Here is a 27,035-nt window from a genome sequence, read left to right as displayed (position 1 = left end):
TATGCAAATCCCCTTTAATGAAGGTCTGCAGTGCACTTTGATCACATCTGAATTGTTTGATTTGTAATTTTAAACTGTGAGGCAGAGGAGGGAATCGAGAAAAATGCTTTTTTGACGCAAACTTTAGGGAGGACATTAACCTTGAAGTGTGTTCATTATTTTTACTGACTTTATAAAGTTAATTCTACCATTTGTATTTTCACAGGGCTTTCCCATATTCACATGGCCGTACACTTAGATGTCTAATGGCCTCCAGCTCAGGGCTGTCCATGTGAGAAGTGAATCTGAGAAGAGAAGGGCAGACACTTAAAAAGAGACGTTTCCCACAGAGCATGGCCTCGGCCAAAGAAGATGGCGTGGATGAAAGAACGGTGGACATTAAAGAAGAGGACTGTGAGTGGCTCACACCAGAGGTTGTGTGTGAAGCTGGAGGATCACGAAGAAAGAATTTCAGTTTTTAAAGAGGAGGAGGAGTGCAAGGGGGTGACTGCTGCCATTAAAGCTGAGGATTTGAATGATTTCTCCATTGGTCTTGATCTTAAAAAGCATGAAACTGAGGATATTTTCAAGCAAGAGGCCTGTGAAGAATCTCCATCCAGTGTACAGCCCTGGCCCACTAATACGGGACGACTGGCTAAGCAAGTGAATTCTGTAGAGCTGAAATCAGAGTTATCAGAGTTTGAAGAGAAAATCACTCAGGGAAACGGGAGAGAAGGAGAAGAGTCACCTGGGTGTGCTGGAATAAGTAATGTGATTAAATATAAAAGAAAGAGAGCGTTTATAAATTCTAACGGTGGGTGCTATGATATTTTTAGAAGACTGAAATGAGAGTGGAATACACAGTTAATTGAACTTGGATGAAGACCACCTGCTCAGGCCCATGATAACAAACAATAGGTTACCTAATAAATGATAAATTAGAAAAACTTGGGTGAATAAGGAAAAATCTAAAGTGTTGAGCACATGACTTGAACATCATGAAGCTTTGACTGAAGCGGTGACGTATGTTAGGCCAACAGCGCATTACGTTCAATGAGAATATCAAAAGTCATATTTGTTAAAGACATGTATATTTCTTAAATTGTATGTCAGTCAAGGCAGAAATATCCACAAGATAAAATAAATAAGAATCAAATCCTGACCCCTGTGCACTAAGTAACAGTGAATTTGCTCAAGCCAGTGCACATTACAATTACGAAGAGAAAACTCCAATTCAGACCCATTATTGGGTAGGAAGGCTCTGATCGGAGCCTTTAGAGCTGATATTGATCACCCATTGCATTCCATTAGGATCTGCTGATATCAATAATAATATCATTGTTTTTGTTCATAATAATAAATGTATTTTAGACATGCATAAACTTCACATTCCATAATAAAGTGCTACTGCATACAGCATACACAAAGAACATTTACCCATAATGCACACATAATGGAAGAAAAACAAGCTGAGCAAAACAAAAGGCCTGTCTTGATCATACTCCACATTTCTAATCAAATAAAATGTTCAATTAGATATTTGTAGCCGTCTACTACGACAAGAAGAAAACAAGACAGTCTTGAAGGATAAAGCGACAAAATGGCAACAGGCCACACTTACAATTTAGCAATAAAAACAGTTTATTAAATGTCAATTCATTATTAACACCAAATGCTCATGTATTAATAATCTCTAATGTACAAGGCCTCCAAGAACTCAAAGTAAAGAAGCAGAAAAAACATTTAAAGCAAAACAAAATGTCAAGAACGTTCACACTGTAACAGGCCTGGCTCATCTTTGATTAACTCTGCTGGTTATCAGATGAAACGCAGAAAGCAAGCTGATGAAATGTCGGCTAACAGGAGCGCCGCAGAACAATCCCACCACTCAGGTGAGTCCTTCTGAATGAAGACAGACCAGGGAGGGCAGCTGGCTTTGTTCACGTCTTACAAGTCTGTCCTTCTCAGAGTGCCATCCACTTTGTGCTCCAGTCCCAAACTCCAAATGTGCTACGGGGTGCAGTGGGGTTGCTGATCTGGAAGTGGCACTCTATACCGGGCTGATGAATGGTGCCATAAAAATCAACAAAAATGACTGGTCACAAATGTCACATTACGTGTTTGTGTGATCTTTGTGATGACATTACAGTTTCAGAACATGCTAACTGATAAATAACAGACTTATTCAGTGCATGGTCACAGATTTGAAATCAATAACACATGAACTCTGAAGTCTCCATGCCACGGCTGTCCTCAACAGTCCACTCAGGAGTGCCTGACAGTTCTTTTCACCAATCAGCTTTCTTCTTTTGTTTGCAGTTGGTACCTGCCTTTTTTGTGCTGTACTTTCTGATTTTGTCCTCGTCACCTCTGACACTGAGTGTATTTCATCAATATCACCTCTTCATTTTGTGGTTTCCACTTTTTATATTTTTCTGCCTTCTTGCATTTCATGACCAATGTGCCCTTTTTAGATAAGTCCTTGTAAGAGTCAAGCTACACTCACACATTTGAGAACATCAATGAAACAAAATGTAAAAAGAGTGTGGCCAAAAAATGAAACATAAACTAACAAAATACAGAAAGTCCAAGCAGAGTGAACTAACGCCGAGTAGTGAGGGGGTCAAATTTGACCTTCAGTGGTGGGGGTACAGAAGGGGCCACTTCTGCTTTTGAAGTTTTCTGTCAAGTAAATGACGCTGAAGCTTTGTGTAGCTGACACTCTCTCAGAGCAGAGCTTTCTAATCGTCCATCCTGCTGTTGGAGTTTATTGAGCTCCTGTGGCCTCCAGCTTGTAGTCTCGACGTGAAGAAACGTTGTCTTGGGTATCGATATGAAGAAGATGCTGAGCTCAAACTGAAACCTGAACCAACACATTCGTAGTGTAGAGCGTCCTTAACACACCACCCCAGGATATACTGACATGGAGCAAAGGGACATCCGTTATATTTTTAGGTTAATTTATCAAATGAACAGCTGGGTCAGCAAAGATCTCTGTGTGTTTCTGCTTTGTCTTCCCTTTTTCTCTTATATGTCAGACAATAAAATCAGTTCATTTCATTTTCATCGTGTTCTACATTCATTATGGTGTCCCATTTCTCATAAAATTATTTTAAATAATATTCCTTCTATACATTAACTGATATTCTTCACAACTGTGGGCCCCCATGGTAACCCTAGCATGCTATTGTGACTCCCTCTTCAGGTCTTAAACATTTCTCTTTGAACCCTGAATGTTTCATTTTATTTGTATTTAGATCTTCTTAAATTCCCACTTTTGGACTCCCCCTTGACACACAGCTGATGAAAGTGTTTGGATTGTAAAGACTCTTATCATTTATAAATGATAATCTAAATTAGTGTCAAAGTCTTATAAAGCCCCTCTACATTGGTCTGTCATGTGACGACTCTCTTTCTAGTCTCCTGTCCTCCTCGACTGTCCCTCCCCAGTATCTGATTGGACAGCATTGGCTGTCAGCTGACGTCACTAAATGACTTCTTCATTATCAGGGTTAAGAACGGCTGTCTGCACTCAGCCCAGGCGTCAGCCATCAGATGACATCCCAGAGACAGTACAAGTTCAATGCTACTCAGATAAGGCCCCATCTCCAAAGCTCTGAAACAAAAATATTCTCCTTGTTGTCAGTGGCACCTCCTGGTAGTTGGCACTGCACTGTGGATTTGATTTGATTTCTCCATTTTTTATTATTACATTGAACTTTTTCAGTTGTGTTCTGTGTTTGAAGTTGTTATCACCAAACAGTTCTGTTACTGCCTCAATCTGTTGTCTGGTGTTTGTATTGTTCACCATTTTATGTCACAGCACTGGTGCAGAGATGATCAGTCCCTGTATGGCTGATGTCCTGGCAGTACAGTTTCTGAGTACTTCTTGAAATCTTACGTGTTGCTGATGACGGCTGATACAGGAGGACCACTTTCAACATTCAGAACAGCTAAGAGGCTTGCCACAAGTAAGCCAGTCATTTATGATTATGAAGACCACTGCTGTCTGAAAAAGCGTTAACCACAAATAGGACAACAATGAGGTTTTTTCTTGCACCTATAAGTTGTTGAAGAAGATTCTTGTTGTTTGTGAAATATGTGTTTATTCCAGTGTGAATTCATATGTGGCTCTGAAGTTACCTTATATCTATGATCTGTTTGCCACTTTCAGTGTTTTCTCCACTTTTCTTATGTACTTATTAAACTACTTTAAACAGGAGTCATTTACCTCATTCAAAAGATTTTTCATTATTTTTGCCTGAGAATCCAATGGAAAGATCATTTGTCATTTCTAGGACAGGATTTACTCCAATATGACTTTGTGTGTGACTACAGAATTTTTTTCTGGAAGAGTACCTTTTACCACATTCAGAACAGGTGTACTGCTTCTATCCACTGTGGATCCTTTTCTGGTACCTAAGTGCACTTGGACATGAGAATTGTTTGCCACACTCTGGACAGCAATATGGTTTCTCTCCAGTGTGAATTCTCATGTGATCTTTAAGAGTCGTGCTGTCTGAGAAAAGCTTGCCACAGTCAGAACAGCTTTGTTTCTTACTAGAATGAATAATTTTATGATTGTGAAGAGAACTGTTATATGAGAATCACATTCCACATTCAATAAAACTCTAAGTCTTCTCTGCATTACGACTTTTCGTATGCTTATACAGAGAAATAGGTGTGAGAATTGTTTGCCACATTCAATGCAAAGGTGAGGTTTCCCTCCGGTGTGACGTCTGATGTGACTTTTTATGGTGCTTTGTTGTGAGAACTGCTTATCACATTCAGGACAACAATAAAGTTTCACTCCAGTATGAGTTCTGATGTAGCACTGAAGTGAGCTTAAATATAAGAAACGTTTCTCACATTCAGAACAGCAATGAGATTTTTCTTCAATATGGATTTTGGCATGTCTGTAAAGACCTTTCTGGATTGTAAAACATTTGCCACATTCAGAACATAAGCACTGCATTTTCACTTTAGTTGGAGTTTGTGTGTTTACTTGAAAAGAGCTAATTTAAAAAAAACCTTTTCCCACATTGAGAACAACAAAATGGCTTCACTCCTGTATCAATTTCTGTGTGCCTCGGAAAATTGCATTTGTCAGAAAATTGTTCGGCACACTATGGACAGCAATGAGGTTTATCTCCTGGGTGGCATCTTCTGTGCCTTTGAAGGTGGCTTCTTCTTGAGAAGGACTTACCACATTCTGAACAGCAATGAGGTTTATCTCCTGTGTGAATTTTTTTGTGCAACTGAAGATCACTTCTCCATGAAAACGATTTACCACATTCGGAACAGAAATGAGGTTTTTCTCCTGTGTGGATTATTCTGTGCCTCTGAAGACTGCTTTTCATTGAGAAAGACTTACCACATTCTGGACAACAATGAGGTTTTTCTCCTGTGTGGATTCTTCTGTGCCTCTGAAGATCGCTTCTCCTTAAGAACGACTTACCACATACTGAACAGGAACGAGGTTTTTCCCCTGTGTGGATTCTTCTGTGGTTCTGAAGACTGCTTCCCCTTAAGAACGACTTACCACATTCTGAACAGCAATGAGGTTTTTGTGCAGGGTGGCTTCTTCTGTGCCTCTGAAGGTGGCTTCTCCTTGAGAAGGACTTACCACATTCTGAACAGCAATGAGGTTTTTCTCCTGTGTGAATTTTTTTGTGCAACTGAAGATCACTTCTCCGCGAGAACAACTTACCACATTCTGAACAGCAATGAGGTTTTTCTCCTGTGTGGATTCTTCTGTGCCTCTGAAGACTGATTCTCATTGAGAACGACTTACCACATTCTGGACAACAATAAGGTTTTTCTCCTGTGTGGATGGTTCTGTGCCTCTGAAGATAGCTTATACATGAGAACAACTTACCACATTCTGAACAGCAATGAGGTTTTTCTCCTGTGTGGATTCTTCTGTGGTTCTGAAGAGTGCTTCTCCTTAAGAACGACTTACCACATTCTGAACAGGAATGAGGTTTTTCTCCTGTGTGAATCTTCATATGCCTATTAAGATCACTTTTGTGTGTGAATTGTTTGCCACATTCCAAACAACATTTTTTTCCATTATGAATTTGGATTTCTTTCTCCACTTGCTGTCGATCAGTTTTGATGGCTTCTGTCTGTGTTACTCCAGTAGCAGGGAGAGAACTGCACTGCAATAAGGCTGCTGTCAGGATCTCTGATCCTCTTTCTGATTTCTTCATACCTTTCTCTTTGTTTTGAGGAGAGGGCTGATCAAATGAAGGTGGAGAGAAGCTGCCATTCTTCTGTAAATCTGAAATAACACAAACATTTTAACTATTTTTATTATTTTATTCCTCACACCTTTATCCAAGGAGACTTACAATATTTGAAACACAATTAGTTACATTTCTCTTGTTTTTCCAACTGGAGCACAGGCAGGTCACGTGACTTGCTCCTGGTCACATGGTGTCAATAGCTGAATTTGATCCTGCAACTTCAGGGTTTGATGTCCAAATTCCTAACCACTACCCGCCTTTTAAAATAAATTAAACAGTTCAAGTAAAGTGGTGACAAACTGGTTGCCGTTCCTTCCTCACACTGAGGTGCCATTTCTGGTCTGGCCACTCCGTGTGTGGTCTTTACATGTTCTGGGGCTGTCTGTTCAATTTCTCCACCTTTCTCTCATATGTGAAAGAGAGTCCTGATCTGATCAATCGATCACAAATAAAAATCAGCCAATTTTCATTCCAAATGACTTGACTGACGATCAGCAAATTAGCTGATCTTAACATCTGATATTGAATGATAAAAAGCATGCAAGACAAACTTCAAACATTACCAAAATACAGAAACAAATCTTCACCAGTCTAACAGTTTTATTGCCTTTCTACAAGAGATAACAAATTTGCGGTTTGTAATATTTGTGCAAAAAGGTGTCAGTCAGGGAGGATTCTCTGCTAACACTTTCAACAACACAAACCTTATTCAGCATCTGAGAAGTCAACACAAAAGTGACTGGTGTGAAGAACGAGATGTTCATAGGCTGAGGCGATTAGCAAGCTTAGTCTAGCTCAGTCACCTACTCTCACTCAGCCTCCAATAATGGCAGCAGTTAGAAAACTCAACCTTATAATACAGACAGCAAGAACGCCAAAGACTTACTGTGACAGCAAAAACAGTGGAAGTCGTTAGCCTTGACATCCAGTCACTTTCAGTTCTGGAAGATGCCACCTTCTAGATCATTTAGATTCACGATTCCATCTGCCATTGAGTGTTTGTTGACCAATTTATTTGTATAATTAATTTACCAGGCATTAGATGTTTTGACTAAAATCTCTTTGATTAGCCTTTCAGTGAATGTGTAGGTAGATAGGAGGAAAGGGATACAGAGTTTTACCGAGCTGGTACATAAACATAAATCGTTATCAAGTGCACGTCGATTAGTTAGAAATTGTAATCAGCCCTGTTATTGGCGTGTTGGGTGGAATGGTACGAGCCTAGTTTTCAGACCTAAATAAGATAATACTAATTACGCATAATAAGCACTGAATGTGAATATTCACTATACATTTATGAATTCTGTAACAGATATTATTATCATAATGATTTATCATGCACCCGAGCAGGTGGTCTTTATCTAAGTTTAATTAAACTGTGTTTTCCACTCTAATTTCAATCTCCTAAAAACATCAAAGCACCGACAGTTAGAATTTATAAACGTTCTCTTTCTTTTATATTTAATCACATTACTCACTTATTCCAACACTCCCAGGTGACTCTTCTCCTTCTCTCCCATTTCCCTTGTTGATTTTCTCTTCATACTCTGATAACCCTGATTTCAACTCTACAGAATTCTCCTGTGTAGCCAGTCGTCCCATATTTGTGGACCAGGGCTGTAAACTGGATGGAGATTCTTCACAGGCCTCTTGCTTGAAAATATCATGCTTTTGAAGTTCAAGACCAATGGAGAAATCATTCAAGTCCTCAACTTTAATGGCAGCAGTCACCCCATTGCACTCCTCCTCTTCTTTAAAAACTGAAATTTTTTCTTCGTGATCCTCCAGCTTCACACACACATTTGCTCGTGTGAGCCGCTCACAGTCCTCTTCTTTAACGTTCTCCGTTCTTTCATCCACGCCATCTTCTTTGGCCGAGGCCATGCTCTGTGGGAAGCTCTTCTTTCTCTCTTTAAGTGTCTGCCCTTCTCTTCTTAGATTCACTGCTCACATGGACAGCCCTGAGCTGGAAGCCATTAGACACCTTGTTGTATGTCCAAGTGAAATGGGAAAGCCCTCTGAAAATAAAAGTGTAGAATTAACTTCATAAAGTCAGTAAAAATAATGAGCAGACTTCAGGGTCATAGTGCCCTCCATAAGGTTTTGGTTTAAAGAGACATTTATCTTGATTTCTTCCTCTGCCTCACAGTTTAAAATTACAAATCAAACAATTCAGATGTGATCAAAGTGCACTGCAGACCTTCACTAAAGGGGATTTGCATACATTTCAGTGCCACCATGTAGACATGACAACACTTTATCTACACGGCACCATCATGTTTGGACACAGCAATGGCAGGTCTATTAAAGCCATCATATTTAGGACTTTGTTGGATATCCTCGCTGGACTTGAACTGCACATCGGGAGCTTCATTCTGTTAAATTGTTATATTCTATATCTTATATATGTGCTCCTACTTGTGGGATTACAGGACAGCATCCCGACTGGGAGTAGGACATTTGGGGTTTGAAGAGAGTTGGTTTGTAGGAGGTTACTCGTGACGGATAAAAAAGAATAAAAAGTGTGTGACTAACATCAAAGGTGTTGTGTTTTTAATTAAAGTTTAACATTCGTAGTAGAGGATGGCTGATAATTATAGAATCCTGCCTGCATTTGACAAGAGAAAGGCATACGAGAGCTGGAAAAATGAAGATTTAATATGGATACGGGTAACTGAGCTTAGAAATAAAAAAACACGCACTTGGGGTTGGACTGTCACTTACTGGGACAGCATTGAGATGTCAATTTGAGCAGAAGACCTGAACTAAGATAAAGGTGCGACTATTCTGATAAAAGGCTTGATGTCGTGTTTAAAGGAGATAAAGGATCGTAACTATGAGGCATTTTCAGATTTTACAGAGTTAAAAGGGCAAGATCAGTTTCTATTTTCTGGAGATCTTCATCACATTATAATGTAGCTTTAGTAAACAATTGGCCAATTTTAAAAAAGGGTTTTTAACTATTGAAATTTTAACATTATAATCACTCATAACATTATCATTATGTCATTTTGAGGATAGCATAGTATTTTCACAAATTACAGAGCTGAAAAAGAGCATTAAAACGACATGAGAACCATTTCTGTTCACTTATATTTAGGTAGAAATAGCCAGTCAAAGTCCTAATCCAGCACAGTGTTCAAACTTTGTGATCTTAAATCTCCTTATTATTGTTGATCCAAGACACGTGCAATTTCAGTTCCATGGGTCACTCAGATGACCAAATCAGCAGGCCAAGTCTCATTATTATCTGTGACGATGAGGTCCATAAGTGTGATGATGTGACATGGAGTGACCTGCATGTGTAGATATAACATGGCTGTCCTGATGCTGTGCGAGCTTTTAAGCTGCTGGACATGGCGTGTTTAGATACAAACCAAAGGCAGCTGGCATTAACAGCAGGGATGGCACTTACTTTTGTTTCAATGGAATAGTCGCCAATGAGAATTTTAGTAGTAAAGTCATGTCTCGTAACAATGGGCATTACTGTCACACATGAAACTGCGTATTTCACCAGTCAGAGACAACACAACAGGTGGCATTCGCAACGCAGCCAGAAGAAGTCGCCATTGCCAGGCAATAATCTGTTAGACAAATATGGTAGGAGATCAAAATGCATTATCATCAGAGCACTGGGCTAAAGACTGCACACAAATAAATGAACAGGTGATAATAACAGAGGAGACTGGAATATAAAGGAGTGTGAAGAATGAAACATGACGTCATTTACAAAGGAATCAAACTCAGACACATTTAGTGTTTTGGTCGAATCTTTAGGATTAGCGGTAATTGATTCTACTGGCACACTCACAGTCTATGGAGAGAAATGCTTAGACAACGACATTAGTCAGCCTGACCAGAATGAAGTCAAAAAGCTGAGGAACTCAAACATTTCAAGCAGCAGAGCTTTCATATTTGGAGGTGGCAAAGTGGTGCATTTCACCAGACGAGTGAAAATTCCTGTAAAGATTGGAGAGACACGATGTGGCACTGAAACAAAAGTGGTGCCAGCTGAAATGCCAATGTTGTTCAGAAAAACATCCTTAAAAAGGGCAGGGACACTTTTAGAAAATGAAAATGACAAAGTAGTGATGTTTAGTCAAGCAGTGACTCTTGAATTAATCAGCTCTGATCATTACTGTGTGAACATCTCAGATAAAGAAATAAAAACGATGAGCATTGTGAACGTGAGATTCTAAGAGTCTCAGAAAACAGGAGTGCAGGAGAGAAGTAAAAGGCTTTGTTAAACTTCACCTCCAATGTGGACCTCCTTCACTGGACCGATTACACAAACTGATTCACTGCTCAGGATACAAAGAGGCAGAGTGGACTTCCTTACTTAAATAAATTGTTGAGAATTGTGAGACTCGCCTGAAATACGGCAAACCCAAACTCAGAGCAGCTGTTGGTTTGCTGCTAGCCTATGAATACAATGAAACTGCGACTATAGACTGACATGAACGTCAAACAGGAGTATGGGGTCTTCACATCATTGACACATTCACACGTTTCAGTGCAGGAAGTGTTGTAAAGACAAAGAGACCATCAGAAATTGTGACACAATTCATTCATTCATTCATTCATTCTCAGATAAGAGTACATGGAGCTCTTCAGAAACTACTTACTGATAATGGTGGGGAATCAGAGAGATGGCAGAGACTTTTAACATTGAAACAAAGACCACCGCTGCATACAGTCCCTGGGGTAATGGACTACCTGACAGACACAATCAGACACTCACAGAAATTATACAGAAAGTGATAAAGAATACTGGATGTGACTGTTAGTGCCAGATTAGCGCCACGGGGCACCAATGGTAAAGAATACCATGCACAATATTTATCGGTACAGCTCATATCAGCCGGTTTTTCATCGAAATCCAAATCTTCGTTGTGATCTTGTGGACAGACCACCCGTCCTAGAAGGCACCACTAGGAGTGTGTCAGTGGAGCACATATTCCAGCACTGCACACTCCAAGAAAAGCATTTACTGAAGCCGTGTGTTCAGACCGAATACGGAGAGCACTCCAGAGACAGGTTAATTCTGAAAATGATAAATCTGAGACAAAGTGGACAACAAAAGAGTGGACTGTGCAGAATTGAAGGGACCTGCAGATGTCATTGGACAGGATGGAGTTGTGAAATGTCAGACATGGAGGTGCTCTTGGAAGGGCCCACCATTGTAGACTACGTAAAGTCAACGGTAAAGGTGACAATCGACATACCACCAGCAGTGAGAGAGATGAAGAGAGAGATTTATCTAACACTACATCAGATAATGAAGACACTGGAGATGAGAAGGAGACTCTAAACTCTTCAGTCCCAGTACAAGATGTCAATGTTGAAGTACAGAAAACTCACGGGTTAAGACGGAGTCATTGTGTTTGTCTAAAAAAGGGGAAAACTGTGAGATATGTGGACGGAGATGGTGGCATAAAGATAAAGAATTAGATTGGGCTGGCGAAGCAGAAATTGGTATAATTTACAGTTTACTGATCCTGACAGCATTGCTGACACAGAAGGGTCTGTTGACACATCAAGTGTGGATAATCTGCAAGTTGAACCAGAAGCTAATGAATTGCAACTATGGGACTTGTGTGTGGAAATCACGGAGATATCAGCTGAGTCAGCAAAGCAGGAAGAGATAAGCAGCTGGGAAAGAAATGGAGCATCTGAGGAGGTGGAAAACCACAAGATGGATATGCCCCTTAAAAAGAGACTTCCGCAGGAATCGTAACTAAAGACCACCTAGTGGCATGAGGGTCTGAGGGGCAACATAGGAGTGGGCTCAACAGGGATTCACCAACATGGTCATCAGAATCTGCTCACCAAGGTGTCTGAGGTGGCACTGCAACTTTAAACAATGAGGACAGACAGTTGAGCTCCAGCCCATAATAGTCGAATGGCGGCTCTGATGAGCTCTGCAGCTTTCAGATATATTTTATTTTTATGGCTTCATATGTTTGGATGCAAACAGCCCTGATGGGCTCATCACTACCCTGATTTGAGTCCTGTTCTACATTTAACATGGCCATCTCTAATAAACATAAGAATAAAAGTGTACAGAAATATTGAAAGTAGTTGGAAAAGACATTAAATAAAACATTACCATTTCAAATATTGCAAAAATTGTACTGGTAATGCCATGTCAGCAGTAGATTTTACTGTATCCCTCCAACAGCACTGGCTTATGTAATGTTTGTATTTGTATTTCCCATTAAACAAATCAAAGTCTCCGTTACAGTGAAACCGCACGAGCATCTTTCCTGATAAGAAAATAACAAAAAATGAAATCATTTTAGTTATTTCTAATAGTTCTCAGTATGAGACAAACTGCTGGCAATGAAACCTGAACGCGCCCTGTAAAGTTACATCGTGTGACGCCACTTTAATAAAGTTTGCTGATGGTAGCTTTAGAGGAAAAAGGAATAAACACAAAGAACACGCAGAGCTCGAGAACAATCAGAAATGAACGACGGGGCCGTGCGGGAGCGAGCGGCTGAACAAGCGCGTGCCCGAAGGACAGCACAGTTCAGAGCATGCGCGAAATCAAAAGGCGAAGCGGCGCGGAAAAGTGCACGACAGCGAAGAGAGCAGAAGCAATCCCGAGTTAACGCGCCTCCGCCAAGTCAGATGTAGCATTACATTTCACGGGACACCGGCCGGAAAATAAATTAACGTAGCACTAACAAAAAAAGTGCGCGACACCCGTCATCCACAGGAAACTCCTGGAGTTCCGATTTGCTGAGCCGCCTCCTCCTGCACGTAGCGCTTAATCCCCAGCAATTAAAAGCGATCCACACGGCGTCAGGCACCTCTTCAAATTTGAAACCACCCAACACGTGGCGATCTTCCTCACTGCTGGCATTCCCACCCCTACGAGTTCGACTTTGTCTCACCTTCCGCACCTTTGCTTGATCTTATGATCTTGAAGAAGTAGGAGCGAGAGGGTCTCACTAGTGATGTGCTACTGGATAGTGACTTTTTGAGCTTTCGAAGCGCCGCTGTCATGCGTGTTTGAAATGCGCCTGTCACGTGATTTTGAGGCACGCTAGCGTCATGACGTCATTGACATCTGCGCAGTCAGCTGCTGTTTTGCTCAGCCCCTCATCTGCTGAACGGCTTCAAGTAGATCAATCAGTTGGCCCTGCTGCATCTGTAAGGTGTGCTGACGCGAGTTTACATCCTAGTTGGGGCTCGTGTATGGTCTCTGCCCAAAGTTTACAAAGGACTTTTTAAAAAGAGTTATAGATAGATAGATAGATAGATAGATAGATAGATAGATAGATAGATAGATAGATAGATAGATAGATACTTTATTAACGCATTATAACAATCCAGCGTCTATTCTACCCCATGTCGATCATATAAGAGAGGCTAAGAAACGCTTCACCAAAGCCGACTTGTATAAGCGCACGACACTCCTCATTAAACGTTTTTACTATTCAGTGATTCACAGATCTGTAGCTGATTTGTATTATTGATATCCAAAAAGCAATGTGAGTAAAAGCGAGCTCTGTATAATTAATCACAACTGTCATTAAAACAGAATCAGTGCAATCGACAGCGTCTTCTGCAATTTAGGAAAAGCCTCGGGATTTCTGCGTTAATGAGACAAAAATGGGCGGCACGGTGGCGCAGTGGGTAGCGCTGCTGCCTCGCAGTTGGGAGACCTGGGGACCTGGGTTCGATTCACGGGCCCTCCCAGCGTGGAGTTTGCATGTTCTCCCCGGGTCTGCGTGGGTTTCCTCCGGGCGCTCCGGTTTCCTCCCACAGTCCAAAGACATGCAGGTTAGGTGGATTGGCGTTTCTAAACTTGGCCCTAGTGTGTGCTTGGTGTGTGGGTGTGTTTGTGTGTGTCCTGCGGTGGGTTGGCACCCTGCCCGGGATTGGTTCCTGCCTTGTGCACTGTGTTGGCTGGGATTGGCTCCAGTAGACCCCCGTGACCCTGTGTTCGGATTCAGCGGGTTGGAAAATGGATGGATGGATGGATGAGACAAAAATGTTGAAAAGAAACAAGTACTGACAAGATTGAGCACCTGAATAAGCACATCTGGAGCCAAACTTTCAAAAAACATCTGACTTTGTCAGGGCGGGAGTCTTCAGAAGACTACTTACTTACCCCCCTTTGAAAAGATGAATTCACAAGGAAAGGATGTTGCTGACAAAGTCAAGTGCTTTTCAGAAAGTTTGGCTCCAGATGTGCTTATCCAGCTGCTCCTTCTTCTCAGTACTTGAGTGATCTTTGTGTCCACCTCTGGATGAATTTCGCAAAGTTTCTTTACAACATTTTTGTCTCATTAACGCAGAAATCCCGAAGCTTTCCTAAAATTGCAGAAGACGCTGTCGATTGCACTGATTCCGTTTTAATGACAGTTGTGATTAGTTATGCAGAGCTCGCTTTTACTCACATTGCTTTTTGGAAATCAATAATACAAATCAGCTACAGATCTGGGAATCACTGAATAGTAAAAACGTTTAATGAGGAGTGTCGTTCGCTTATACAAGTCGGCTTTGGTGAATCGTTTCTTAGCCTCTTTGATATGATCGACATGAGGTGACGCTGGATTGTTATACGTGCTGCCAGGGCCGGATTTATATGAAATGAGGCCCTAGGCTATTCCACTTATGAGGCCCTTTCACCTTCCATTTTTAAGTTTGTAAATTACATGAGAAATAATAAAATTTTGCTAACAATTTGAATGTAGGCCCTCTTGATCTTGAGGCCCTAGGCTGAAGCCTAGTTAGCCTACAGGAAAGTCCGGCCCTGCGTGCTGCCTTACGCAAAATATGCTTATTAATTTGTTACAGATTCTAGATGGACAAGACGAGGTGCCCGTGTGAATCGTTCATAATGTCTGCTAAATGTATTTGTTAACTTACAGACAAGTACCACATAACTCTTTTTAAACACTCCTTTTTTAACTTTTGGCAGGGACCATACGTGAGCCCCAACTAGGATTTAAACTCGCGTCAGCACACTTTACAGATGCAGCAGGGCCAACTGCTTTTACGCTTTGAGCCAAAGACGTTCAGCAGATGAGGGGGCTGAGCAATCGGCTGCTGACTGCGCAGATATTAATGACGTCATGACGCTAGCGAGCCTCAAAATCACGTGACTAGCGCATTTCAAACAAGCATGACAGCGGCGCTTTGACAGATTGACACGTCAGTATCCAGCAGCACATCACAAGTTTGCTCTTGTGAGCCCCTCGCGCTCCGACTTCTTCACGACTATAAGATCAGGCAAAGGTTCGGAAGGTGAGACAAAGTCGATCGTGGGGATCGCGTACGGGTGGGAATGCCAGCAGTGAGGAAGATCGCGACATGCTGAGCGGCTTTAAATTTAAGGAGGTGCCTGACGCCGCGTGGTTCCCTTTTAAGTGTTGGGGATTGAGCGCTAAATGGAGGAGGAGGCGGCACAGCAAATCGCACCTTCACGAGTTTACTGTGGATGACGGGGGTCGCGCACTGTTTTGCTAGTGCTACGTTACTTTCTTTTACAGTCGGTGTCTCGTGAAATGTAATGCTACATCTGACTTGGCGGAGGCGCGTTAACTCGGGATTGCTTCTGCTCTCTTTGCTCTCGTGCACTTTTCCTCGCCGCTTCTCCTTTTAATTTCGCGCATGCTCCGAACTGTGCTGTCCGTCGGGCACGCGCTTGTTCAGCCGCTCGCTCCCGCACGGCCCCGTCGTTCATTTCTGATTGTTCTCGAGCTCTGCGTGTTCTTTTGTGTTTTTTTCCTTTTTCCTCTAAAGCTGTCATCGGAAAACTTTGTTAAAGTGGCGTCGAGCGATGTAACTTTACAGGGCGCGTTCAGGTTTCATTTCCAGCAGTTTGTCTCATACCCCGTTAGAAATAATTTAAATGTTTTTTTTTTGTATTTTCTTATCAGGAAAGATGCTCGTGCTGTTTCACTGTAACAGGGAGACTTTGATTTGTTTAATGGGAAATAAAAAATACAAACATTACACAAGCTAGTGCTGCTGGAGGGATACAGTAAAATCTACAGCTGGCATGGCATTACGAGTACAGTTTTGTGACATTTGAAATGTTACTGATTTATTTAATGTCTTTTTTTCCTTCACAACTACTTTTAGTATTTCTGTACACTTTGATACTTTTATTCTTCATTTAACACGGCCATCTCTAATAAGAACAGGACTCAAGCCAGGGTAGTGGTGAGCACATCAGAGCTGTTTCCATCCAACCGTATGAAGCCATAAAAATTATAAATGTGAAAGCTGCGGAGCTCAAGTTCATCAGAGCCGCGACTCGACTATTATGGGCTGGAGCTCAACTGTCTCTCCTCATTGTTTAAAGTGGCAGTGCCACCTCAGAGACCTTGGTGAGCAGATTCTGATGCCCATGTTGGTGAATCTCTGTTGAGCCCACTCCTATCTTGTTCCTCAGACCCTCGTGCCACTAGGTGGTCTTTAGGTACGATTCCTGCTGAAGTCTCTTTTTAAAGGGCATATCCATCTTGTGGTTTTCCACCTCCTCAGATGCTCCATTTCTTTCCCAGCTGCTTATCTCTTCCTGCTTTGCTGACTCCGCTGATATCTCCGTGATTTCCACACACAAGTCCCATACTTGCAGGTCATTAGTTTCTGGTTCAACTTGCAGATTATCCACACTTGATGTGTCAACAGACCCTTCTGTGTCAGCAATGCTGTCAGGATCAGTAAACTGTAAATTATACCAATTTCTGCTTTGCCAGCCCAATCTAATACTTTATCTGTATGCCACCATCTCCGTCCACATATCTCACAGTTTGCCCCTTTTTTAGACAAACACAATGACTCTGTCTTAACCTGTGAGTTTGCTCAACTTCAACATCGACATCTTGTACTGGGACTGAAGAGTTTAGAGTCTCCTTCTCATCTCCAGTGTCTTCATTATCTGATGTTGTGTTAGATAAATCTCTCTCTTCATCTCTCTCACTGCTGGTGGTATGTCGATTGTCACCTTTACCGTTGACTTTACGTAGTCTAGAATGGTAGGCCCTTACAAGAGCACCTCCATGTCTGACACATTTCACAACTCCATCCTGTCCAATGACATCTGCAGGTCCCTTCCATTCTGCACAGTCCACTCTTTTGTCGTCCACTTTGTCACAGATTTATCATTTTCAGAATTAACTAGTCTCTGGAGTGCTCTCCGTATTCGGTCTGAACACTCGGCTTCAGTAAATGATCTTCTTGGAGTGTACAGTGCTGGAATATGTGCTCCACTGACACACTCCTAGTGGTGCCTTCTAGGACGGGTGGTCTGTCCACGAGAACACAAGGAAGATTTAGATTTCAGCCAAACACCATCTGATATGAGCTGTACCCATAAATATTGTGCATGGCATTCTTTACCATTAGTGCCCAGTGGCGCTAATCTGGCACTAACAGTCACATCCAGTATTCTTTGTCTCTTTCTTTATAATTTCTGTGAGTGTCTGATTGTGTCTCTCAGGTAGTCCATTACCTCAGGGACTTTATGCAGCGGTGGTCTTTGTTTCAATGTTAAAATTCTCTGCCATCTCTCTGATTCCCCACCATTATCACTAAGTAGTTTCTGAGGAGCTCCATGTACTCTTATCTGAGTACGAATGAATGAATTGTCTCACAATTTCTGATGGTCTCTTTGTCTTTACAACACTTCCTGCACTGAAGCATGTGAATGTGTCAATGAGGTGAAGACCCCGTACTCCTGTTGGACGTTCATGTCAGTCTATAGCCACAGTTTCATTGTATTCATAGGCTAGTGGCAAACCAACAGCTGCTCTGAGTTTGGGTTTACCGTATTTCAGGCGAGTCTCACAATTCTCAACAATTTATTTAAGTAAGGAAGCCCACTCTGCCTCTTTGATTCCTGAGCAGTGAAGCAGTTTGTGTAATCGGTCCAGTGAAGGAGGTCCACATTGGAGGTGAAGGTTTAACAAAGCCTTTTATTTCTCTCCTGTACTCCTGTTTTCTGAGACTCTTACAATCTCACGTTCACAATGCTCATCGTTTTTATTTCTTTATCTGAGATGCTCACACAGTAATGAGCAGAGCTGGTTAATTCAAGAGTCACTGGCTGACTAAACATCACTGCTTTGTCATTTTCATTATCTAAAAGTGTCCCTGCCCTTTTTAAGGATGTTTTACTTAACCACATTGGCATTTCAGGTGGCACCACTTCTTTATCAGTGCCACATCGTGTCTTTCCAATCTTTACAGGAATTTTCACTTGTTTGGTGGATTGCACAACTTTGCCACCTCCAAATATGAAAGCTGTGCTGCTTGAAATGTTTGAGTTCCTCAGCTTTTTGACTTCATTCTGGTCAGGCTGACTAATGTCGTTGTCTAAGCATTTCTCTCCATAGACTGTGAGTGTGCCAGTAGAATCAATTACCGCTAATCCTAAAGATTCGACCAAAACACTCAGTGTGTCTGAGTTTGATTCCTTTGTAATTGACGTCATGTTTCATTCTTCACAGTCCTCTCTTTTCCAGTCTCCTCTGTTATTATCATCTGTTCATTTATTTTTGTGCAGTCTTTAGCCCAGTGCTCTGATGATAATGCATTTTGATCTCCTACCATATTTGTCTAACAGATTATTGCCTGGCAATGGTGACTTCTTCTGGCTGCGTTGTGAATGCCACCTGTTGTGTTGTCTCTGACTGGTGAAATACGCAATTTCATGTGTGGCAGTAATGTCCATTGTTACCAGACTTGACTTTACTACAAAAATTCTCATTGTACCAATTCCACTGAAGCAAAAGTAAGTGCCATCCATGCTGTTAATGCCAGCTGCCTTTGGTTTGTATCTAAACACGCCGTGTCCAGCAGCTTAAAAACTCGCACAGCATCAGGACAGCCATGTTATATCTACACATGCAGGTCACTCCATGTCACATCATCACACTTATGGACCTCATCGTCACAGATTTTAATGAGACTTGGCCTGCTGATTTGGTCATCTGAGTGACCCATGGAACTGAAATTACACGTGTCTTGGATCAATAATAATAAGGAGATTTAAGATCACAAAGTTTGAACACTGTGCTGGATTAGGACTTTGACTGGCTATTTCTACCTAAATATAAGTGAACAGAAATGGTTCTCATGTCGTTTTAATGCTCTTTTCCAGCTCTTTAGTTTGTGAAAATACTATGCTATCCTCAAAATGACATAATGACCATGTTATGAGTGATTATAATGTTAAAATTGGCCAATTGTTTTACTAATGCTACCCTATTATGACATGAACATCTCCAGAAAGTTTGTTTTCATTAAAATCTGTGATGGTGAGGTCCAAAAGTGTGATGATTTGATGTGGAATTACCCATCAGGAGTTTCTCTGCTCCAAATCGATGATCTAATCCACCATAAAAACTGCACTCGCCCTTTTAACTCTGTAAAATCTGAATATCCTCATAGATACGATCCTTTTTCTCCTTTAAACACAACATCAAGCCTTTCTATCAGAATAGTCAGACCTTCATCTTAGTTCAGGTCTTCTGCTCAAATTGACATCTCAATGCTGTCCCTGCTTAGTAAGCAGGGTCTAAGCTCAGTAACCTGTGTCCATATTAAATCTTCATTTTTTCAGCTCTCGTATGCCTTTCTCTTGTCAAATGCAGGCAGGATTCTATAATTATCAGCCATCCTCTACTATGAATGTTAAACTTAATAACAACACAACACCTTTGATGTTAGCCTCACACTTTTTATTCTTCTCTCCCATAAAACACACCCGTCACGATTAACCTCCTACAAACCCACTCTACTCAAACCTTGAATGTCCTTCTCCCAGTCGGGATGCAGTCCCATAATCCCACAAATAGGAGCACATATATAAGATATGGAATATAACAACTTAACAGAATGGTGCTCCCGATGCGCAGTTCAGGTCCAGTGAGGATATCCAACAAAGCCCTAAATGTGACGGCTTTAATAGACCTGCCATTGCTGTGTCCAAACATGATGGTGTCGTGTAGATAAAGTGTTGTCATATCTACATGGTGGCACTGAAATGTATGCAAATCCATTTTAATGAAGGTCTGCAGTGCACTTTGATCACATCTGAATTGTTGGATTTGTAATTTTAAACTGTGAGGCAGAAGAGGAAATCAAGAGAAATGTGTCTTTGAACCAAACCTCATGGAGGGCACTGTGACCCTGAAGTGTGCTCATTATTTTTACTGACTTCATGAAGTTAATTCTCCCACTTTTATTTTCACAGGGCTTTCCCATTTCACATGACCATACACTGAGGTGTCTAATGGCCTCCAGCTCAGGGCTGTCCATCTGAGAAAGGCAGACACTTAAAGAGAGAGAAGAGTTTCCCACAGAGCATGGCCTCTGGCAAAGAAGATGGCGTGGATGAAAGAACGGTGGACATTAAAGAAGAGGACTGTGAGCGGCTCACACCAGAGGATGTGTGTGTGAACCTGGAGGATCACGAAGAAAGAATTTCAGTTTTTAAAAGGGAGGACTGCAAGGAGGCGATTGCTGCCATTAAAGCTGAGGATTTGAATGATTTCTCCGTTGGTCTTGAACTTCAAAAGCATGAAACTGAGGATATTTTCAAGCAAGATGCCTGTGAAGAATCTCCATCCAGTTTACAGCCCTGGTCCACTAATACGGGACGACTGGCTACACAGGAGAATTCTGTAGAGCTGAAATCAGAGTTATCGGAGTCTGAAGAGAAAATCACCGAGGGAAATGGGAGAGAAGGAGAAGAGTCACCTGGGAGTGTTGGAATAAGTGAGTAATGTGATGAAATATAAAAGAAAGAGAACATTTTTAAATTCTAACAGTAGGTGCTTTGAGGTTTTTAGAATATTGAAATGTTAATGGAAAAAACGGTGAATTGAACTTGGATAAAGACCAGCTGCTCGGGTGCATGATAACAAACAATAGGTTACCTAATAAATGATAAATTAGAAAAACTTTGGTAAATAAGGAAGAATCTAAAGTGTTCAGTGCATGACTTGAACATCATGAAGCTTTGACTGAAGCTGTGACATATGTTAGGAAAGCTGCACATTACATTCAATGAGAATATCAAAAGTCCTATTTTGTTAAAGACATTATATTTCTTAAATTGTGTGACAGATAAGGCAAAAATTTTCAGAAAAGAAAGAAATAAGTAAGCATGAAATCCTCACCCCTGTGCACTAAATAAGAGTGAATTTGCTCAAGCCAGTGCACACCTAATATGTGCCTCATCTTTCTAATGGTAATCTCATGCACTTTGATGTTAACAGTGACAAGAGCTACCTGTACGAGCCATGATGACATTCAGGGGGTCTCAGGGTCTTCTTACAGCATCTTGTGTTCTGTTCTCAGGCTGAACTTGTTGGGGCAGCATGGCCTGAACAAGTTGGCAGTGGTGTGAAATCTTCACTTGGATATGATCTTGGGCTCTTCCGTCTCCCACAGTCACATCGGGTCAGTTTGGAGTCTCCACTCCACTTCACCTGCATGTTTTTGGGGATGAGGGGAGGAACCAGAATAACCAGAAACACCATTCAGAGCTCCTATGTAGAACAAGTGTGGGCAGGATTTGATCCCAGGACACCTGAACAATAAAGCAGCTGTGCTAAACACTGTGCCCCACTAACACAGGCAGATATATTTGTATGTTTATTGTTTAGTCCAGATTAGGTTCTAGAGGATGTAAATATCACCACATACATTACAAAGAAGAAGAGAAAACCCAAATTCATACACATTATTGGGTAGGAAGGCTCTGATTGGAGTCTTTAGAGCTGATATCAATCACACATTCCATTAGGATCTGCTGATATCAATAATAATGATACCGTTTTTTTTTCATCAGAATAATAAACATATTTTTAGCCATGAATAAACTTCACATTCCATAATAAAGTGCTACTCCATACAACCTACACAAAGAACATTTACCCATAATGCACACATAATGGAACAAAAACAAGCAGAACAAAACAAAATGTTTGTCTTAATTATACTCCACATTTCTAATCAAATAAAATATTCAATTAGATATTTGTAAATGTCAATTACGACAAGAAAAAAACAAGACAGTCTTGGTGAACACTTCAGGTTCTTATCTAAGAATATAAGCATCACTGCATGTTCTGAGGACAGTCTGGTCCTCCTGTCATCCATGACATGTGCTGCCGTACTGAAAAGACCCTCTCTGTCCCCACTCATATAAGGAGGGCACAGGTAGGACAATGACTTTTATTGGTCCTCCAGAAAGCCAGTTTTCTAAGTTCTTCCATCATTGGAGGCCGAGTGAGAGTAGGTGACTGAGCTAGACTAAGCTTGCTGATCTCCTCAGCCTTTGAACAGCTCGTTCTTCCCACCAGTCTCTTTTGTGTTGACTTCTCAGATGCCGAATAAGGTTTGTATTATTGAAAGTGTTAGCAGAGAATCCTCCATGAGTGACTTCTTTTTGCACATATATTACAAACTGCAAATTTGTTTTCTCTTTTAGGAATGCAATAAAATTGTTAAATTGGTGAGGACGTGTTTCTGTATTTTGGTAATGTTGGAACTTTGTCTTTTGCTTTTTACCATTCAAGATCAGATGATAAGATCAGCTAATTTGCTGATCATCGTTTACGTCATTTGGAGTGAAAATTGGCTGATTTTGATTTGTGATTGATTGATCAGATCAGGCCTGTCTTTCACATATAGGAGAAAGGTGGAGAAATTGAGCAGACAGCACCAGAACATGTAAAGACCATACACGGAGTGGCCAGACCATAAATGGCACCTCAGTGTGAGGAAGGAACTCCAACCAGTGTGCCACCACTTTACTTGTACTGTTTTATTTATTTTAAAAGGCGGGTAGTGGTTAGGAATTTGGACATCAAACTCTTAAGTTGCAGGTTCAAACTTAGCTGTTAACACCATGTGACCTCGAGTAAGTCACGTGACCTGTCTGTGCTCCATTTAGAAAAACAAGAGAAATGTAACCAATTGTGTCTCAAATGTGTAAGTCGCCTTGGATAAAGGTGTCAGGAAAATAAATCATTATAATAATAGTTAAAATATTTGTGTTCTTTCAGATTTACAGAAGAATGGCAGCTTCTCTTCACCTTCATTTGGTCAGCCCTCTCCTCAATACAAAGAGAAAGATATGAAGAAATCAGCAAGAGGATCAGATGACCAGACAGCAGCCTTTTTGCAGTGCAATTCTCTCCCTGCTACTGGAGTAACACAGACAGAAGCCATCAAAACTGATCGACAGCAAGTGGAGAAAGAAAATCAAATTCATACTGGAAAAAAATGTTGTTTGGAATGTGGCAAACAATTCACATGCAAAAGTGATCTTAATAAGCATATGAAGATCCACACTGGAGATAAAACATATTGTTGTCATGAATGTGGTAAGTCGTTCTCAAGGAGAAGCTATGTTCGGGACCACAGAAGAATCCATACAGGAGAAAAACCTCATTGCTGTTCAGAATGTGGTAAGTCGTTCTCATGGATAAGCCATCTTCAGAGACACAGAAGAATCCACACAGGTGAAAAATCTCATTGTTGTCCAGAATGTGGTAAGTCTTTCCAAAACAGAAGCCATCTTCAGAGGCACAGAATAATCCACATAGGAGCAAAACCTCATTGTTGTCCAGAATGTGGCAAGTCCTTCTCATGTATAAGCAATCTTAAGAGGCACAGAAAAATCCACACAGCAGAAAAACCTTATTATTGTCCAGAATGTGGCAAGTCGTTCTCATATATAAGCAATCTTAAAAGCCACATAAGAATCCACACAGGAGAAAAACCTCATTGCTGTTCAGAATGTGGTAAGTCGTTCACTTGGAGAAGCCATCTTCAGAGACACAGAAGAATCCACACAGGAGAAATACCTCATTGCTGTTCAGAATGTGGAAAGTTGTTCTCAAGGAGAAGCTATCTTCTAAAGCACAGAAGAATCCACACAAGAGAAAAACCTCATTGTTGTGCAGAATGTGGCAAACAATATTCTCACAAATGCAGTTTTCAAAGGCACAAACAAATTCATACTGGATAGAAGCCATATTGCTGTTCTCAATGTGGAAAAAAGTTTTTCAACATTAGCTGTTTTCGACTACACACATAAAACTCACATGGAGGAGAAAATGCCGTACGTATGTTCTGAATGTGGAAAATGTTGTGCAAGCCAGAAAAGTCTTTATAGACACACCAAAATCCATACTGGAGAAAAATTGAATTGCTGTTCTGAATGTGGGAAATGATTCTTAGATTTATTCTCAATTCAGTGCTACATCAGAAATCGTATTGGAGAGAAACCTTATTGTTGTCCTGAATGTGATAAGCAGTCCTCACAATTCAGAACCTTAAAGAGTCACATCAAAAGTCACATCGGAGAGATACCTCACCATTTCTTGGAATGTGGCAAATGATTCTCATGTGTCAATATTCTTTATAATCGTGGGAGGAGTCATACTGGAGAGAACCCTTACAGTTGTACTGAATGTGGAATGCGATTCTCATATAACAATTCTCTTCACAAAAATAAAATAATTCATTCTAGTAAGAAACACAGCTGTTCTGACTGTGGCAAGCTTTTCTCAGACAGCATGACTCTTGAAGACCACATGAGAATTCACTCTGGACAAAAACCTTGTTACTGTCCAGAAGTGTGGCAAACAAATCTCGCGTCAAAGTGCACTTTGGGGCCACGGAAGGATCCACACTGGAGAGAATCAGTACATCTTTTCTGAATGTGGTAAAGGGTACTCTTCCAGACGTTTTTGGGGACACACACAAAGTCATTTTGAAGTAAAGCCTGTCCCAGCAATGACAAATGATCTTTCTATTAGATCCTCAGGCAAAAAAAATGAAGAAAAATCTTCTGAATGCGGTAAAGGACTCCAGTTCAAAGTCACTAATAAATACATAAGAATAGTGGAGAAAACACTGAAAGTGGCAAACAGATCCTAGTTGTAAGGTCACCTCAGAGCCACATATGTATTCACAATGGAATACAACACAAATTTCAAAAACAGCAAGAAGCAACAACAACAACTTATAGGTGCAAGAAAAAAACCTCATTGTTGTCCTAAATGTGGTTACCGCTTTTCAGACAGAAGTGGCCTTCATAGTCATAAATGGACTGGTCTACTTGTGGTAAGCCTGTTAGCTGTTCTGAATGTTGAAAGTGGTCCTCCTGTATCAGCCGTCATCAGCAACACATAAGATTTCATGAAGGACTCAGAAACTGTACTGCCAGGATGCCAAGCCATACAGGGACTGATCATCTCTGCACCAGTGCTGTGACATAAAATGGTGACCAATACAAACACCAGACAACAGAGTGAGGTAGCAGCAGTACTGTGTGGTGATAACAACTTCAATCACAGAACACAACTGAAAAAGTTCAATGTAATAATAAAAAATGGAGAAATCAAATCCACCGTGCAGTGCCAACTACCAGGAGATGCCACTGACAACAAGGGGAATAATTTTGTTTTGGAGCTTTGGAGATGGGGCCTTATCTGAGTAGCATTGAACTTGTACCGTCTCTGGGATGTCATCTGATGGCTGACGCCTGGGCTGAGTGCAGACAGCTGTTCTTAACCCTGATAATGAAGAAGTCATTTAGTGACGTCAGCTGACAGCTAATGCTGTCCAATCAGATATTGGGGAGGGGCAGGTGACTACAAAGAGAGCCATCACATGACAGACCAATGTAGAAGTTGTGGAAAGTGGCTGGCGGCGTTACGCAGATGGGACGCCTGGAAGGACCAGAAGAGGGACTACGCCTCCTCCAGACCACGATGGGGTGACCGTACTGATGGTTATGGCGACCACGGGAAAGGAGCTTGGAAGCTCAACCCTATTGGGGCCCATGGTCACCCGATGCCTAAGGAGCCCTAACCCTCAGCACTTCCGCCACACCCGGAACTTCTGGGTGGAAGAAGTCCAGGGACACCCGGAGTGTTTCCGGATGCGCAGCCGGTACTTTCGCCAAACCAGGAAGAGCCGGCGGAAGTTAATCCGGAAGCACCTGGAACACATCCAAGTGAACATAAAAGGGGCCGCCTCCCTCCATTCGGCAGCTGGAGTTGGGTGGAACAGGACAACGCCTGGAGGAGAGGAGTGGAGGCAGTTAGAAGAAGAGCCATTGGAGAGTGATAGCTGGACTATGGGTGATTGGTGCAGGATCACTGGGTTGTGTGTGCTGTTCAATTGTGTAAATAAAGTGTGTCTGGTGATCTAAAATGATGTCTGTCTGTCTGTGTCCGGGCTGTTCCGCACAAAGGGCTTCATAAGACTTTTACACTAATTTAGATTATCATTTATAAACTAGACAAAGAGCCCGTTTCGACAACGTAAGATGAAACGGGCACGAGTTTGTGTCAGCAGTGTATGAAGAACAAATGATAAGTAACAAAGAAGTTGTTTTGTAATGATTGTAGTCCGCTTTACTCATTACTGTACAGGCTTGTACTGTTAGTTGATGAATTTTCCAGGCCTATAGTATAATATTGAATGATGAATGTTCCAGTACAATATGGAATAGTAATAAGTATAAGCACCACAAACCTGATATAGGTATAATGCGTAATTAGGCCTCAAGTTGTAGTCGAAATCGCCTTTCAGGCCTTAGAGCTTTAATTGAAGTCGCCTTTCTCTTTGAATTTTTGTGGCCGTAAATCCGCCACCTGCCGCGATGTTGGGGTTGGATGTCGGCCTCGTAAGTTTTTTCGGGTAGCTGCGCAGAAGGAGACTGCGCATTCGGCTTTGGACGGACGTGTGTGAGTGAGTGAGGAGGCAAGTGAATTATGTATTAAGATGATAAGAGTCTTTACAAACCAAACACAT

General features: G+C 41.4%; 3 protein-coding genes across 7 annotated transcripts in view; 1 reads left to right on the top strand and 2 right to left on the bottom strand.

Annotated features, from left to right (window-relative positions):
* LOC114651544 (tripartite motif-containing protein 16-like) overlaps nucleotides 1-27,035 on the bottom strand; it is a 737,769-nt gene that overhangs the window by 185,680 nt on the left and 525,054 nt on the right. The window lies entirely within an intron of this gene.
* On the top strand, nucleotides 209-24,307 carry LOC127527838 (zinc finger protein 660-like). Of its 4 annotated transcripts, none has more exons than XM_051927964.1 (3): nucleotides 209-318; nucleotides 20,541-20,972; nucleotides 23,270-24,304. In XM_051927964.1, exons 2-3 carry the CDS (start codon nucleotides 20,561-20,563, stop codon nucleotides 24,235-24,237), a joined length of 1,380 nt encoding a protein of 459 aa, XP_051783924.1. In that variant the 5' UTR covers nucleotides 209-318; nucleotides 20,541-20,560; the 3' UTR covers nucleotides 24,238-24,304. The 4 variants fall into 4 exon arrangements, with proteins under 4 accessions (XP_051783924.1, XP_051783925.1, XP_051783922.1 ...); XM_051927965.1 differs by lacking the exon at nucleotides 209-318 and adding an exon at nucleotides 326-483 and having other exon boundaries at nucleotides 20,711-20,972; nucleotides 23,270-24,307; XM_051927962.1 differs by lacking the exon at nucleotides 209-318 and adding an exon at nucleotides 15,365-15,488 and having other exon boundaries at nucleotides 20,449-20,972; nucleotides 23,270-24,303.
* Nucleotides 4,253-13,243, bottom strand: LOC114643097 (gastrula zinc finger protein XlCGF26.1-like). Its single transcript, XM_051927946.1, has 3 exons — nucleotides 13,127-13,243; nucleotides 7,706-8,245; nucleotides 4,253-6,262 (listed from the first exon to the last, which is right to left on the bottom strand). The coding sequence occupies exons 2-3, from the start codon at nucleotides 8,109-8,111 to the stop codon at nucleotides 5,106-5,108; spliced, it is 1,563 nt and encodes a 520-aa protein (XP_051783906.1). The 5' UTR covers nucleotides 8,112-8,245; nucleotides 13,127-13,243; the 3' UTR covers nucleotides 4,253-5,105.

Source organism: Erpetoichthys calabaricus, chromosome 5 (genome assembly GCF_900747795.2).
Source record: "Erpetoichthys calabaricus chromosome 5, fErpCal1.3, whole genome shotgun sequence".
In the NCBI taxonomy this organism is placed as follows: domain Eukaryota; kingdom Metazoa; phylum Chordata; class Cladistia; order Polypteriformes; family Polypteridae; genus Erpetoichthys; species Erpetoichthys calabaricus.
The sequence above is the reverse complement of the archived record's forward strand: the minus strand, read 5'-3'. Positions and strand labels throughout refer to the sequence as shown.